Source organism: Trachurus trachurus (genome assembly GCF_905171665.1).
Source record: "Trachurus trachurus genome assembly, chromosome: 19".
Lineage (NCBI taxonomy): Eukaryota > Metazoa > Chordata > Actinopteri > Carangiformes > Carangidae > Trachurus > Trachurus trachurus.
In genome coordinates, this window is record NC_139913.1 from 9,321,628 (window position 1) to 9,338,275 (window position 16,648).

The following is a 16,648-nucleotide window of genomic DNA, read 5'->3' on the forward strand; positions in this document are numbered from 1 at the left end:
AGATCAGTGAGTCACTAAATGTGTGTTTTGTTTATTGTTATATGTAGCCTAGGTGATGTTTTCATAATGTGTGTATGTGTATGTTGTATCTTGAGGATGTTTGTTTGTACAGGTTGGTGAAAACAAGTTTCATGCAAAGAACAAATAAATCTGAATCTGAATATCGTCATATTGTATTTTTTGCCTTTGTTATATAACAGGAACATCCGTTTCTATGCAGACGACACAATTTCATATTGTTGGGCTGATTCTGTTGATCCAGGGTTGAAAGAGTTTCTCTTCATACTTTAGTATCTGGATCAACTTCAGTTCAAGTTCATGTTGACTACCCTATAACCCTATTCATTACAGGTGATATACTTACAATATTATTACTATACTTGTAGACATGAATGTTTATGCTTATCAAACGTCCTCGTCAAAACAGACTCATTGTGAAAAACCTACAGCCCACTTCAAACGTTAATGTCTTGATAACATTTTGACGATTTTATTTTTGATTATGTCCCTGAGAAAATAAATAATTTGATTGATTATGATGAAATAAACCTTTAAAGATTAAATGTTCAATCCTTTGCTTCGTGTGTGCTGTGTCATATTTTCGTTGAACAGGAACAATAAAGCAGCAACAATAATAATATCCAGCTCCTGCCACAACAACTGTGTCACTGTCCGTGGTGCCACCAGCTAATATACAATCATATCATGCTGTCAAAAGCTATTAGATGTTCCTAATGATAGACAATCTGATTTGCAAAGTCAAAACAGCCCATCTGGTTTCCCAGTGGCACTGGCAGTGACAGGAAATGCGACTCAGTTATTGAGGAATGTGTCTATCACTCATGACACTGCATCACGCCTCCAGGTTTGATTCTCCCGAGATAGACATATGTGGGTTTGCAACAGTTCACTCAGCTCTATAGTTTTAACAAAACATTTATTCACAATGATATCAGTACATATTTGAGTGCCTTCTTACAAACATGCTGATGGAGTTAAAATCCCTACGTTTTGTGTATGCGGTTTATGTACGGGGGAGGAGGGTAAGGGGCGGGGGGGGGAACATAAAAGAAACATCAGTTCTGCATTTTCACTTGAATACTTATTATTTTTTGTACAATTTCCCTTCCACGTAAGAGAGACAGAACCCGGACAAACAGGAAACAAAGAAAGAAAGAAAAACCCAAATGCGACATCAGGTTTTTAGCAGTGGACAGATACATTTGACAGGTAATACTGAGCTTATGAACACAGAGCATCCTCACACTAACAGTTAGTATCTCACCTTCTACTAATCTAGAGTCTACAACACTGTCTCACATCGCTGAGGAGTTCCTCCTTTTTTTTCCTCCCTCCATAATTTATCCCCACTTCCTGTTAACTCCTGTGCTTTTTGTCCATGTCCTCCTTTTAATGTCGTCCTCCTCCTCCTCTCTGTCTCTCTCTTTCTTTCTCTCTCTCGCTCTCTCTCTTCCCTCCTGTTCCTCTTTACTCCTGGATGTTGAGGATCTGTGCCGACAGTCCGTGGTGCCAATTCTTCAGCTTGGCAAAGCGAGGCCCTTTCACCTCTGACTCAAACTTCTCTCTGATGGTGCAGAAGGAAGGACACGGCTCTTACATCAGGTAATTAATTAATCCCATTTGTAAGAGAATAGCTCAGCAATTTTGTTTGTGTCGCTACACTTATTTGCTTTTGTGCTGAACAACTCAATAAGAAGATTGATACCACTCTCATGTCATGTCTGTGAACGGCTCACTTTGGCTTCGTCTCAAGGAAACGAAATAAACCAACAACCAAGACATGTTAATTAGGAATGCCTGAGTAATTGAGCCTGTTTGGTTCTCAGGTATTTGCATTTGAGTCACAGCGGGAGGCATCAGTTTCTCTAAAAAATAATTAACTGGGGATGTTTGAGGAACTCGTGGAAGATGGAAAACAATTATCCAAAATACCACAATGACTCTAATGTAATGCTAATATTTGAGAGGCGTGAACTGAGGCCCATTTGTTTCTATTCCATGTACTAAATTAATTAATTTAAAACGATAAACATTTGGGGGAATGGGAAACATTGTGCATGAGGTTCATCATCAAGGATGCAATTACAAACACATGCTGAAGCTTAATGAGCATTTGTGGATCTGTTGGTTTGAAACAAGGAACAAACATTGGTTTAATAATCTGATGTTTTGTCGATCAATCACTCCACTTTTTTACTTTATGGACTTAATTGCTTTAAAGTCACCTGATGCTCTTGTCATAATCACTACAGCTACTAACGGTCTTTATCACTTGGACTCGACTCTCTTAGATCACTAGATGTCACTTAAAGGGACAACAAGGAGTTTCTATTTGGTTATAAAAAAGTCTCACGTTAATGTGGATGAATCTACGCTACCCACACTTGTTAATGGGCCCATTTTCGATAAATATATCGTTTTGTGTCTATCGTTATTTTGTTATTATTAGTGGTGGCGGAAATGCTGGTCGAGCCGACCAGCGTTTCTTTACTTTCAGTTTCGTGGCGAGTCATGAGAATAACGCAGCCGAATCGCCGTTTATGGTCGGAACTACGACGGTATGTGATCGTCTTCGAACCTCTGACTTTAATTCTTGATGAATGAAAACATGAGTCTGTCTTGCGCCGGTCAAAGAATTTCACGGTGCGCGCGGAGGCTCATAAATGTAGTGTGAAAACGCTTCGCTTTTCCAAAACTCCTCGTTGTCCCTTTAACAATAAAACGTAACAATGGATCGTGAGACGCTGCCTCCACAAATGACTTTTGATCAATGTATAAACTTGAGTGGTATCAATTTTTTCATCTCACAAAGAGCAAATGAACATATATCCCAAAATGCTGCAACAAGAAAAAATGTTCAATTATGGAAAAAAACAAAGGTGCATGCAGAGCTGAGCTGCTGCTGCCTGAGGAGTCTGCAACAAACCCCTCCTTACCTCGACCTCTGCAGGGCTTCCTCATCTGGGTCTTGCACTGTATGAGGAGGGAGACACTTGTTAAGGACTCACTAATGAGATGATAACGGAGTGTGAGCAAGAAGTGAGGCTTGGCAGAGATGAGCATCAAGAAGGTCAAGAGAGAAAGTAGGGAAAGCCAAATGAGACAGCCAAAAAAAAGAGAGTAGTCATTGTGTACTGACTGTATTCGGTGCCAGTGATGTGGGCCAGAGTCCTGAAGCTCTTGGACTGCAGGTTGGCAGCGCGACGAGCCCACTCAGACATGTCCTGGTTTCCTCCTGGCCTGATCACTGCCTGGTACACGGGGGATGCACAGTCGACCACAGGGTCCTTGACGGGCAGTACGCTGCTGCTGAAGGGAGAGGAGGTCTGAGTGAAGGAGGACTGTCCACAACCACAGAGGCTGAACCACTCTTGTCTTAAGGGCTACTGTATGTTTGGTGTTTATATATGTTATGTGTCTCAAATTAAAAAGTTAATAACATACAGCGTGGGTTAAGAAATATAAATATAAATCATTACCACTAAACTTAACAATCGCAGGTCAAATCAACTTTTAAAAAATGCATTTTCTTTCCGAGTGGGTTAAAAACAATGGAAAAATGGTGGGAAATGATAAGAAATACATAGTTCTGCACTAACATCTCACCAGTTTGACCTCTGGCCACACATCACCTCATCATTTCTGATGAACATGATTAGGTGTGGTCACTAATAGTGCAACTTTCATGTGTTGTTAAGTTGCAACCAAACACGTTGACTTTAAATATATCATCATGTTTCCAATCAGACAATGTGAATACTGGTGAGAGTGTTGCAGTCCGTGTAACCTACCACTAGGGGGCACCAGTGTCAGTTAGAAAACATAGAAAACTTCCCTTAGTCTGTTCAGTTACTGATTTTGCACCTACTGTACAGTAGACAGAGTGAGTTTACACAGCAACATAACTGTAATAGTGTTGTTGTTTTCTTTCAGCATTAATGAGTGTTAGAGAAGTCGGTCAGTACAAGTCGGACAGTAGTTGTTTGAAAACCTGTGATTTGATACTCAGAACATTCCCATGCCATGAAATCCCATCAGGTTCCTCGGGCTTCGACGCTATAGTCTGCTTTTCCTTTTCAATGAGGACTCCAAAAAAAGAGAGGACCCAAACACAACTTGCACTCTCACACTCTGACCAAAGTACTTCCAAGTACTTCTACACACAAGACTGCATGACGGGTCCATGGCGGCCTTGTGGTTAGTTAGTTTATTCGCCAAACACCTCGGTTTTGATACACGTCAGGAACAAATGTAAAGACATAAAAATAGCAGATAAATAGATGCTGTGGATCTTGTATATTAGTTGATGTGACATTTGGAGCGATGCACAAGCTGTTACCAAATCATGAGACGGAGGAAGGAGACACATGAATGAGGCGAGGCGAGGCGAGGCGAGGATGGAAAAGGAGCGCCGCTGCTGTACTTACGCCAAGGGGGAGCCCGCCTCCTCACTGCATGGGGTCGCAACCAGGAAGGGAAGATGGGGAGGGATGGGTGGAGGACAGCACAGGTGTGGTTGGTTGATTGGTTGTGGATGGAATGAGCAGAGGAAAGTGGGTGAAAGGCAGGGAGGAGTACAGTACGTGGCACGAACACAGACAACAAGGAAAAGCCCGGCCATACGTAGCTACACGTCGTACTAGTCGTAGCAGCCTAAAGTCTATACGTTTAAAAAGCTGCTTTCCAATTGGGCTTTTCAAGCAAAATGTATCTTAAAGGGTTGGTTCACCCAAATAATATATAAAAAAGTGGTCATAGCCATATTTGTTTGTTATTTTGCAAAGGTTGTGTGTCCATCTGCAAGATTTCTACACCCTTGAGTTGTGATGTTAGAAGGGCTTCCGGTTCAGGAAGTATCCTGGCTTCTCATGGATAATCAATATTCATATTAAATTTAACCTTCTGATTCGTTTCTGAGATGTTTCCTGTAAGTTTGTAGCCTGACAAGCCAGACTATATCACTAAAATGTATAGTCTGGCAACGACCGGTAGACCTCGGCTCAATCCAGGGGGCAGGATGAAGGCTGTCTTTCAAACTGCCTCTGCACCAATAGGGTAGCGCTAGCTAATCAGGTAGCTAATCAGAGCAAAGAGCAGGATGACGTTAGCCTGACAAGCCAATTAAAATGTATGTCGTCGTCGCGTTAAGCCCGCCCAACGACTCTCTAAACAGATAGAGCGCTGTGATTGGTGAACACAAACGGTGTTCGAGACTCAAAAAGTTCCTATGGCTCGTTTCTAGACCCACCTACGGAGCAAATATTTTTGCTGCCGCTAGGGTGCGTCTAGATTTCTAGGCTAGTAAGTTTGGTGATAGTCTCCAAAAACATACAATACCCACGGGCCCAACTGATTCACCAAACGATAGATCGTGGACCTAAAAATGAATTGATTTATGAACTATGGACAAACTCGACAGCACCCCAAAACAGAGTATAGTTTGGTGTTTGATTATTGGCTTTTTGTGCTCAACATTTTTGTAGTTGGACTTTTTGTTTGAGTACAATGTAATTTAAAAACCCAAATGGGGGTGAAGACAATTTTAAAAAAGACTCTTTCTTTGGTAGAAAGATGTCCCAGAGTGACCAGGATGCTGTTGAGAAAGGTGCACCAAGGTCATCTGAACTATCCAATCTCATTAAATCGAAAGTGGAGAAATCTTAGAGATGGACAAAACCTGGACATGAAGGTTTTTTTTTGTTGTTGTTGTAATTCAGGTGAACCGACACTTCAGTTTCTTGGCGTGTGGGCTGGTTTGATCAGTGTGATGTGTTGTCAGGTGCGTGAGTGGAGAGAGCACGTACGAGTCCAGAGAGATGGGGGGGGAAAGAAGGGTCAGTTTGGTCATGTGACCTCACCTGTCGTGTCCCTTGGCCTGCGACTGGCCTGCGATGGCGTCCATGATGGCATCCTGTGAGTACATGCTGATTGGTGTGTTGTACTGGGCGTGAACGATGGTGGCCTTTCCACCCGGACCCCTCACCTCGATGGGCTTGTGGGTGGACAGGGCTGAGTCTTTCAGAGCAATGGGGTTGAAGCTGGGGGTGTATTCCACACTGTCAGTGTCAGAGGTCAATGGGACGCAGGGGGTTGGGGGGTGGGGGGGTTTGGGGGGTTTCAGGTGCACGGGTGAAGAGGAGGGGGTTAACAGACGTGGGGAGGAGGAGGAAGAGGAGAGGGTTAACAGACGGGAGGAGGGGGTTGGAAGAGGAGGAGGAGGAGAAGAGGGGAATTTGAGAGGAGAGAAATGACAGAGAAAGCACCAAAGTGAAGGGAGGAAAGTGGGTCAGCATGCAGAGATGCAACCGACAGACAGGGGGAGCTGTTGTACCGCGCAATATTCACTCTGAATTCACTTCTCACAGCAAATACTCGACAACAAACTATACTTCAAAATATGCCCCAGTTTCATACTACCAACATTTATTTTGTTTGTTTGCATTTCTCTCAGGTTGAATGATGCTCTTATTGGAAAACTCCAATGACAAAATTCAATGTATTCAAAGTTTTTCCTTTAAGGATGTAAATTCATTTCCAAGACCATGAAAATAATACAAAACTGTCAGTAACAGTGATAATTGCGCTCTGGGAAATGTATTTTGATTTATGACAAAAACTGACTTTATATAATGTGTACACTACTTAGCATTAGTATGTAGTGTGGAACTGGGACAGAGGCTTAAACAATCAATTAGGTTCTGTCACTAACGACAAAATAGAAACTTTTACTGGAGGGAAACATCAATATACTGTAAATCTGACACACCAGTCCAAAAGAAAACCAAACATGCTAATTTAACACAACAACAACCACCAGACTGAACCGACAAGACTGATTATTATCTGATAATACACAATGACACAAACACACAGCGCAGATGGTCCTTCGCTGACACACAAACACACTAACTGCTCATGCATTCACAAAATGAATATGAAAGTGAAACAGATGAAAAATATTGATAAGAGTTTGGAAAATAAATATTTCTAAACACATATAATCAAGCGTAATCTTGAAGAGCTTATCTTTATGATTTCATAAAGTATATTTAGTAAAACCCTTATTGATAAAGCTGAAGGAAAAGTAGAAAGTCTCAGAGTTTACTCAAGTAAAGTCAAGACAGCTTGAGTTTTACTTTTTCACTTCAGCTGCTGTTAATGATCTGACACAGAGGACCTGCTGTTACAGACACACTGAAGCTTCACACACATGAACTTCACTTCACTTCACAGCAGAATCACCAGCTAAAAACGAAACCCCTTCACTACGTCATGCACAATAAAAACTCGGGAACACGATGGTACTGACTTTGCAGCTGTGTTTGCGATAACCTGAAACACACCAGAGAAGGACAGACAGAGAGGGAGAGAATGTAATGAATCACCGGTGATATTTTGGTGACAACAATGGCACCATGTGCGTTTGCTGGGAAACTCTCCAAATAATCAGCGCTATCCTGTAATCCCATGTAGCTACAGGTAAGAATAGAAATGGCCATATTTCCCAGCTCTCCCCCCACTCTGCATCATCAGGAGTGACTGACAAGGGCAGAAGTGCCTCGATCACATGACACAGGACAGGGGGGGTCGGGGAGGTCTGCAGAGACACATTTAGCACTGAACAGACACAAATACACACAACTACACAAACACAACACAAACCACCTGATCCACTTATGTCAGAAGTGCAGCAGCTATGAATACAGGCGGAGTAGGAGAAGCTGCCATGACTGCACTGTAATGTACAAGGTGTTATACGACGGAATAAATCACAAGTGAGCAAGCTGTTCCAGCACGTTCGCATCCAGACTTTATCAAACTGAATAACTTCCATCGCTGCCACTGCAGTAATGACAGCGATGTTTGAGAGTGCGTCACAATAAATCAAGCTGCTGGATTCAAATCAATAGTGAGCTAAAGTGAAACTGGAACTTCCATAAGGGAAGGAAACCTCAGTGTACCTAGGAAACTTAACACCTTTTCTCAATTACACTATCTTTCAAATGTGAAATGTTTCACTTTTTATGTTAATCTGACATCTGAATGAAGCCCCAGAGTGCTTAGTATTAAATAAATCGGTAACCCTTTAATTTACAGGCTGCTAATTACGTGATAATGTCAAGAAATAACAAGTAATGACAAGTAATTTTGTCATAATGTCTAGAAATAGCCTAGAAATAACAGTCAATTTCATAGTAATGTTGAGAAATATAGCCATACTGTAGACATAACATTGATAACAATTGATTGCTAATAGCACAGGAATAACAGTCAATTGTAAGGACTTGGTGGTGGAGAAAAATTGTATGTGCATGTGTAACCTTTTGCCTTTATGGAAAACATGAAATTACTATGAAATTGACCGTTATTTCTAGGCTATTTCTTGACATTAATTACTTGTTATTTCTTGGCTATTTCTTGACATTATCATGTAATTAGCGGCCTGTCAATTAAAGGATTATAAAAACCTCCCTAAAAATACTCCTCAAAAACATTTGTACTAGTTTTAGTTTGGAGGTGGGAATTGGAAACTGGTTAATCCTTGAATATTGAAATTTAAGTCCAGGAACAGGCCTTTTTTTTTTTTTTTTTTTTTTTTTCAGATGAGAGGTTGCACCATCGACTTACAGGAGCCAAATAAAAGGACCATCATGGATCTAGTGTCACGGTCTTTGGCTCTTCATACAGTACATGGATCGGATGCATTCAGGGTACAGTAGGTGAAGTGGAACGTGCTCGCAGCAGCAGCAGCACCTCACACGTGAGACTTCTCCCTACAGACGAGGATTTGTGTGTGTGTGTGTGTGTGTGTTTGTGTGTGTGTATTGGGACGGGGGGTCTTATCTCAGGTTTGGAAAAGAGGCATTCAGGGGATTCAGGATGATGGTGTGTAATCGGAGCAGAACATTCCATGACCATGTACAACAGCTGCTCTCTCCGGTGTGTGTGTGTGTGTGTGTGTGTGTGAGCCAGAGGAATCAAGAGTCCCCATATACCCAGTGAGGTGGGGCTGTTGGCATGGTACTTGCCGTCATCGTCCCGCGGCCTGAGTCTGGAGCACGTTTCCTGACACCTGACTGACTTTCCCTCTCGGCCTCTTTTACTGTAAAGCAGCAGCAGCAGCAGCAGCAGCTCGAGGCTCGAGGCTCCAGAGGGGAAACGCATTAGTGGAGCGACTGATACCTGGATGTTATATGTCAGAGGCCGGGCCACATTACGCCCTTAATTAACCTCTGCATGTATTGCATTGCATTGCATGACTTCACCTCCATCCTCTTTCCCAACAACAACTTGAAGGATTTAATATATGTAGCCTAACATTCAGAAGATTATTGTTATAAATGAAACCGACCGGTGGACATTTACTGAACTGCAGTTATCTCTCGCTCCGTAGATAGCCATAGCCATCAGCTAGCATCCAAAACAGCAACATGACATACATGAGAGTGAACGTGACAGAGCGGCATTGTGTTGATAGATGAGGTAACTACAGCTGCACTATTCTGGTTGGATTATAAACTATATTTTAGACTATTTTTGACTCTCTAGAGCTAACGCAGCGCTAAAACAAAGCGTCGGGACAGTTCTGGCCATGTAAGACCCTAGTTTTCACTCAACAATGGTCACGTTTCTGTTTGGCTAGATGGGATTAGTTACTTACTTTTTAATTTTTTGTATCTTCATGTTGCAATAGCAGACTCAATTTCTATGCTAACATAGTGTTGCACAATGTTGATGCAATGTACAGACGAAAGCATTGAGGTACCGCCACAGTCTCGTTAATTAATGGGAAACACTGATACTGTAATGCATTTTAGCAAAAACATGGGAAAGAATATCACTGGTTGCACATGTATATTTACAATTCGTTTCTGCTCCTCTTAGTTTTATGACAGTAAACTTAATCTAAATGCAATTACAAAATGTTTAAACATATTAGTTTTTAAGTTGGGAATTTTAGTTTCTAGTGGCCTAAAACTATCCATACTGTTGCCTCATTAAATGTTCACCTCCCTGTGACCTCAACAGTAAATTCAACTCACCAAAAAAAAGAAAAGAAAAGCCTCACAAGTAAGTCTCTGCTTCCCCAGGCAAGACAGGAATAAGTACTCTGCATTCCCCTCAGCAGCTGAGGACAGGGTGGGGGTTTGTTTGCTCGAAGATAAAAAAAAAAAAAAAAAAAAAGAAAAAAAGAGGGAAATCAGGAGCTGAGACAGCAAAATATTTCTTTTCTGCAAAATCATGTCCCCGATTTCATTTTTCATTCACCATACGTGTCTGTACCATTCACAAGAACGGAGGAAACCAAAAGCTCATTCATATCGTGGTCTAACCTCCGGCCGCTTGGATCTCAGTCGAATTTGACAGCATCTGAGAACCTGAGGCTGAATCCACACGACCTTTAGTTCAGTCTCTCAGATCTGCCTGTAATAAAGATCGTCAAATGACCCTGTAGTCTGATCTCCTGCTATTCTGTTACCTGGATTCACTCCAGGTATGTTTGTGTGTACGCTCCCAAAATAGTGCCACGTGTGACAGGAATGAATGCTGGGATTGCGCTGGAAAGTTCTGAGTATATTTTCTCATCAGGGTCCTGTTAATGTGAGGTTAAACAAAGGTGCGACTCCATTACTCCAGAGTGAATGTTACTTTTTCCTGGGTGTGTTGTTGGTTTTAAGGTAGATCCCTGTAAGTCATCTCCACCGGGTGTTACATAACTGCGGGTTAATAAATATCCTTTCGGTAAACCTACCCCAGCGGTGAAACTCCCCCGGCAGCTGCCGCCCCGTCTCCTAACTTGCCCTGCATCAGCATCATTTCTTTGAGAGTTTCGGGAGAGTAGAGGCCGATGGGGGAATTGTACTGCCCCCGCTGACCTGGTGGAGACAGGGCAGCTGCTGCAGGAGAGCCAGGAGCCTTGACCGGGGTCGAGAAGAGCTCTGGATCTTTTTTAAGCACTTCAGAGGGCGATTTATCCTGGAAAATTTATAGGACACTCACATTTGCATTTTAATTTATCTCCAAAAATAGATTTCTTGCTTTTATAACTTTCTAAAAGGAGGCGCAGAGAGTATAGAGAGTGAAATGAGACTGAATGGAGACGCTTGTGTTGCCCTTATTTCCCTGTCATGTGGTCTGTGTTTGTGTGTTTGGTGACCTCTGACTCCCCTGCAAGTTGCACTGTGGATATTTCACACTAGAGGGCAGCAGGACACTGTCTGATGGACGAGACGATGTTTCTCATAAAAACACACAGGACAAGAATACAGCACAGGAGCGACAGACGAAATGTAGGACAAATATGCAGAAGTCCACGTTATGTTTGCACGGATAAGTGGTGGTTTAGTTTTAGTGTTGACTGGGTGTTTGTACCTTCTGGTGGGGGATGACGGGCATGGGTGAGTCCATTCTTGGAGTTGCTGTGGGAACTGGTGCAGGGCGTCTTGATCTGTAGATTAAAACAGCAAAGTATTAAAGCCTGTGAATTTAATTACATTCATCTGTTCAAGGGGGTAAAACAATACATCTGTCTTCGGTTCATGTACCAGATTTTGTGACACTGGAATGAGTTTTATTTGCATATTTACACACTATTTTCTGCAGTAATGTTGTGTATTCTCTTGAATTAAGTCAATTCATTTTGTGGACAAACACGCATGAGATGCTAATTATTATTCAGTGCAGAGTATTTATATGTGGGTTAAAAGTGAAGCACCATCTGTGGATATTTTAAGTCGTTGACCTCTTCCAAAAACATCCACACTGATTTATCCCACTTCCTTTTTACGCTCTGACATTCACATTATCCAGAACCGGGACCTTGACTGTTCTCGTTGCAGCTTCTACTGCAGTTTGTGTGTCAGTGTGTTGTTTTTCTTCAAGTGTGCAGGTTGTTTACTTCTGCATGGTGAGGACCAGTTTGCTGGTCACAGACTTGATCTTGTTCTGGGCCTCCAGGTGCGTCATCCCCTCAGTGCTCGCCCCGTCGATGGCTGAGATGATGTCTCCCTGGGTCAGGCTGCCGCCCGCCGCCTTGCTGGCCGGGGTTATCTATGGAGGAGAGGGGCAGGTCAACGGAGGAGGTCACACACGGACAAGTGACACAGATTCCTCATGAAACACATACACAAGCCGGGCTGACAAAGATATGCACTTAACACCATCACAGAAATATGCCAAAGGAGTGAGTAAATACTTATAGAGGTATAGTGGGTGATGCATATCAGTTAAATCTAAATTAAACTGTTTCATATTAAGCCTCATATAACGCCACACGTTGAACGGCGCCGCAGCTTCGGCTAATATGTGATTTCCTCTGTGATGCAACACCTCGCTCCGTGTGTAGCTGCCGTTTCAGCTGTGACTGCAGCAGCTCAGTAAATGAGGCTTAGAAGGTAGAGAGCAAAATAAACTAATCCATCTGATCTGCCTCCGAAGAGCCGCAGATTAAAGTTTCTTTTTTTTGGGGGGGGGGGGGGGGGGGGGGGGACCATATACTAATCAGTTTCCACAGCAGCAAATAAAAGTCTTTATCTCAGAGATGGATGCAGAGAAAAGCAGCAGGAGTTTGTCTAAAAGAGCCATAACATGAGTTTTTATATCTTATTTGGGCCGAGAGGGAAAATGTTAAGGATCCATTAGTGCAGTGATGATAGAGATATAAAGTTAAACCATCTTAAAAACTTCTCCGCTGTATTTCATCAGTGCAGTTTTGACCTTCAGCTGACGACTTACTCCACTGGCTGAGCTACAGATCCAGACTTCAGTGGTTGAACTCCACACACAGGAGGTTTTAACTGAGCCCGGGGGCCTGAGGGGCCATACAGTATTGGGTCTAGGCTTACAGTCAACTCGTTAGAGTTAAAAATAAGCGGCGCTGTTGATGCCTGCGGCTTCACTGTGATTGACCCAGCTGAGCCCCCGCTGCCGTCCCCCCCAAACACACACACTTCACACCACACCCCTCCCACACACCTGCTGCTGACATTCATTCAGGACTTCCTAGATTTTATCCTCTTTTCTGTTTACATTAATTATAGTGCTCCTCTCCACCTGTCACATTCCCCCTTTATTTATTTTTTCCTACTCCTGTCAGTGTTGCACATTTTTTCGTTTCCTTTTTGCACATGGATCTTTCTCTAGTGTGTGTGTGTGTGTGTTTAGAAAGCAGAGTTACAGCAGCAAAGCAAAGTGATATCAGGCAGAGAAAAATGATTTCTGCACGGCCGCCGCTGTGTAAATCAAACACACATGTAGACACACGACACCACCCGGCCCCCGCTCTGCCATGCATGTTTTCAAACGCACCAAATACTTCAAATGTGCCAGATGACAAACAGAGGATAGAGACTAAAGCAGAGAGAGAGCAACTGCTTTGTTTTTGTGTTTTATAGTGTGTCAAAGTGCATTAGATCAGCCCATAAAAAGACACAAAGTTTTCACAAAGTTTTCCCCACGTGCACAAGCTCACGACAGCAGCCAATCAGAAAGCAGGGAGCTGTTTTCATTCATTTAGAAATATCTCACCCTCATGGGAGCTTGTAAATAGACTGAAGTGACACATATTGAGAGAGTTATGATTAGAGATGCTACTGCATTTGAGCAGCTTTTTTCATCATTCACCATTTAATATGTGATTTGGCACATATTTCATGAGTGGGACTAACAAGATGTGAGGAATCCACTGTCTTGGTGCCTCTTTCCTTTCTTAGTTCTTGGCAAAAGTAGGCTGTCATCCAAACCGCGGCTGAGTTACGTCAAACTGTAACAGCACCCCGAGGTGTCACGTCAAGCTGCCGCGGTGTTTTATGTTAACCTGCCAGAGGCCGACATGGCCGCAGGATGAACACAAATCCAGTGACACAATGTCACAGCAGAAGACTGGGATCAAACCTCTCCCCCTATAGTCGCCTAAGACTGGGATCAGAGGATGACACATGAGCAGCTGCTTGTGGAGTTTGTGGATCAATGAGACTGAGCAGCATCAGGAGGTGCAGAGTTCAGATCCAGGTAAACATCATCTCTCCCTCCTTTTCCTCCTCTCTCATCCCGCCCTAAATCCATCTGCACCCTGCATCATCCCTCACACCATGGCGGCGGGCATCCACCACCACGCTCCACGAAAGCTGAAACTGACCATAAGCGATGAATAAAGCTTACTGAAGGTAACACAAGCCGCCATTAGCTTCCTCGCTCACCTCTCTCCATCCATCCACATCTCCTCTCCCAATGCTATTTAAAGGAAACGCTGTAAATACTCAGGCTATCCTGCCAGAGAGAGAGAGAGGGAGAGGGAGACAGGGAGAGAGAAAGACAGGTCCTGTCTATCTGCTGCAGAGTCAGAACTAAACTAACTAAACTTCCCCCATGTTTTCTTACGCTTACTTTTTTAAAATCTAAACTTTGATGGTTTTAAGTCACTTATAAGAAAATGGAGCACTAATTGTTTGTCTGCTGCTGTTTGTGAAAATAGAAATGAGTCTCAAATTTTAGTTTTCAGAGAGTTGAGGGTTAAAAAGTCTGAATATTGTCAATAAAAATGTGTAATTTTGAGTTTGTGATTGAAAAAAAAATCCCACTTTAGTCACTTAGAAAGATCATTAGATTTAAAAGCTTAACTTTGAGGGAGTAGAGGAGATATAAACTTGTATTTAAAGTGCTCAAAGTCTTGATTTTACTTGTGCCCCCCGCCTCCCCCAGGTGTGAATTCATGGAAACTGACAGCAGTAAAAAAGAAAAGTGAACTAAAGCAGCAGCGCCTCCGCTCCAGTGAAAGTATTCCTGTCCCTCCACCGCTGCTCTATTCTGGAAATCTCTCTTGAGATTACATCTGAGCCTCGCTGCCATCATCATCATGTACAGCAACATTACATAACTAGCCACTGCACTGCCACTGCTCACACACACACACATACACATACATACACGAACAAATCACACCTGCGCACACGCGTATCGCACGCATATGCACATGCATAGACGCAAGGTTGACGAAGCTGAGAACTGGCAACGTGTCACAGGTGAAAAGGTGAGTTACAGTTGAAGCGGCGCTGAAAGAAATCACAGTTTTACATCATCGAGGACATATTCAGATGTTTGAATGACTGAGGGAGGTTCATTGATAAACCTGAGAGTCATTTAAAAGTTGAAAGAGTGAAGAGACGTAACCTAGACGTCCAAAAAAACCCCACAAACTTCTTTGAGACGTCTACATCTGTTCACCTGTAAATCACCAAAATGAAGCTTTATTCATATCCACAAGCAGGATAATGTGTGAGTGTACTGATGTTTCTGTGTTTACATTATTGTGCATGTGTGTGTTTTACTGTCTTTGTGTAGATCAGTGTGACAAAGTCAGACAGTTTCAGTTTTCAACTCACTGGTGCATTATTTTGCCATGTGTCATCATCACAACACTGTGACCCTGTGGTTCATTGTTTCCTCACAGCAGATTATCACTGTGCTGTGTCCTGTCAGTGTCACACACCACTTGTTGCTTTTGTGTGCTCTCTCTTTTAAAAAAAAGAAAAGAAATATATATATATATATATATATATATATATGTGTGTGTTGCTTTGTCACGACCAGTCTGACTCGGTGAGGGGTGACTCTGTCCTTACCCTGGAGATGGTGAGTGGCATGTTGAAGTCCTTTCCTCCCTGTAGTCTGAAGCCCCATGGAGCCGGGCCATTCAGAGTCACTGTGTACGTACTCATCTTCGGTTAAACGTCAACACTCCTCCTGCTAACAAAAACTCCTGCTGGCTCTGTGCTTTCTCTCCCCCTTGCTCGGCGTGCCCCTTGTTCTCCGGTCGTCCCCTGCTATCCTTTTTGTCCCAGTCGTACGTACGCCTCCTCCGTCCGTCAGCCCTTGCTTCAAACCAGCTCCCAGCTCTCAGGACAAACACCCTGGGGTGGTGGTGGGTGGTGGGTGGTGGAGGGTGGGTGGGTCAGGTGCTGTGGAACCTCTGTGACACACACACACAGACACACACAGAGAGGCATGCACATGTGCACACAAATACACACATGTGTGCAGGGAGACACACACAGAGAGACAGGGAGAGAGACAGAAAAGCACAGAGCCAAGCTGAGACACGGCTGAATCACACACGTCCTCCAGCTCGGACTGACATTAACAAAAAGACTTCTCTGGACAAACCTCAAATCACAAAGTGCAAACTTTTTTTAAAAACAAAAAAATCAACATTTAACTCAATATCAAGATGGAGAAGAGTTTCATGCCTGCAGGGTTGCTGAGGGTGAGGGACAGACAGCCTAAGAATAGCCGAGGCGAGCAGAGACGCAGGGGCCCTGGCCCTTATAAGGCCTGTAACACGAGGCCCCAGAATGCTTCGCTGCAGACTCACATCGCCAATATAGACCTCTCTTACTGCCACACATTCTCCCTCTCTCTCTCTCTATCCCTCTCTCTCTCACACACACACACACTGCTAACACCCTATTATCCCTTATCACTCTCAGCGCACTGATGTCATTCACTTTTCAGTCTCGCAGTCCCCCGCTCTGCTCGGGAAAGGAAACGACAAATTACCCAGCGCTGATTCCCTAGAAACACTCCCACCAGGCTGATGGAGCCACCAGGCTTTGTGTTTGTGTGTGTCTGT

At 43.2% G+C, this 16,648-nt stretch overlaps 1 protein-coding gene across 8 annotated transcripts; it reads right to left on the minus strand.

Annotated features, from left to right (window-relative positions):
* Nucleotides 1-1,445: 1,445 nt before the first annotated feature.
* On the minus strand, nt 1,446-15,923 carry ldb3b (LIM domain binding 3b). 8 transcript variants are annotated; one of them, XM_083994930.1, is made up of 9 exons: nt 15,642-15,923; nt 11,921-12,072; nt 11,395-11,470; nt 7,331-7,353; nt 5,880-6,059; nt 4,449-4,472; nt 3,161-3,327; nt 2,958-2,994; nt 1,446-1,585 (listed from the first exon to the last, which is right to left on the minus strand). In XM_083994930.1, the coding sequence occupies exons 1-9, from the start codon at nt 15,735-15,737 to the stop codon at nt 1,489-1,491; spliced, it is 852 nt and encodes a 283-aa protein (XP_083851056.1). In that variant the 5' UTR covers nt 15,738-15,923; the 3' UTR covers nt 1,446-1,488. The 8 variants fall into 8 exon arrangements, with proteins under 8 accessions (XP_083851056.1, XP_083851055.1, XP_083851054.1 ...); XM_083994929.1 differs by having other exon boundaries at nt 3,161-3,330; XM_083994928.1 differs by having other exon boundaries at nt 5,880-6,077.
* Nucleotides 15,924-16,648: the final 725 nt, after the last annotated feature.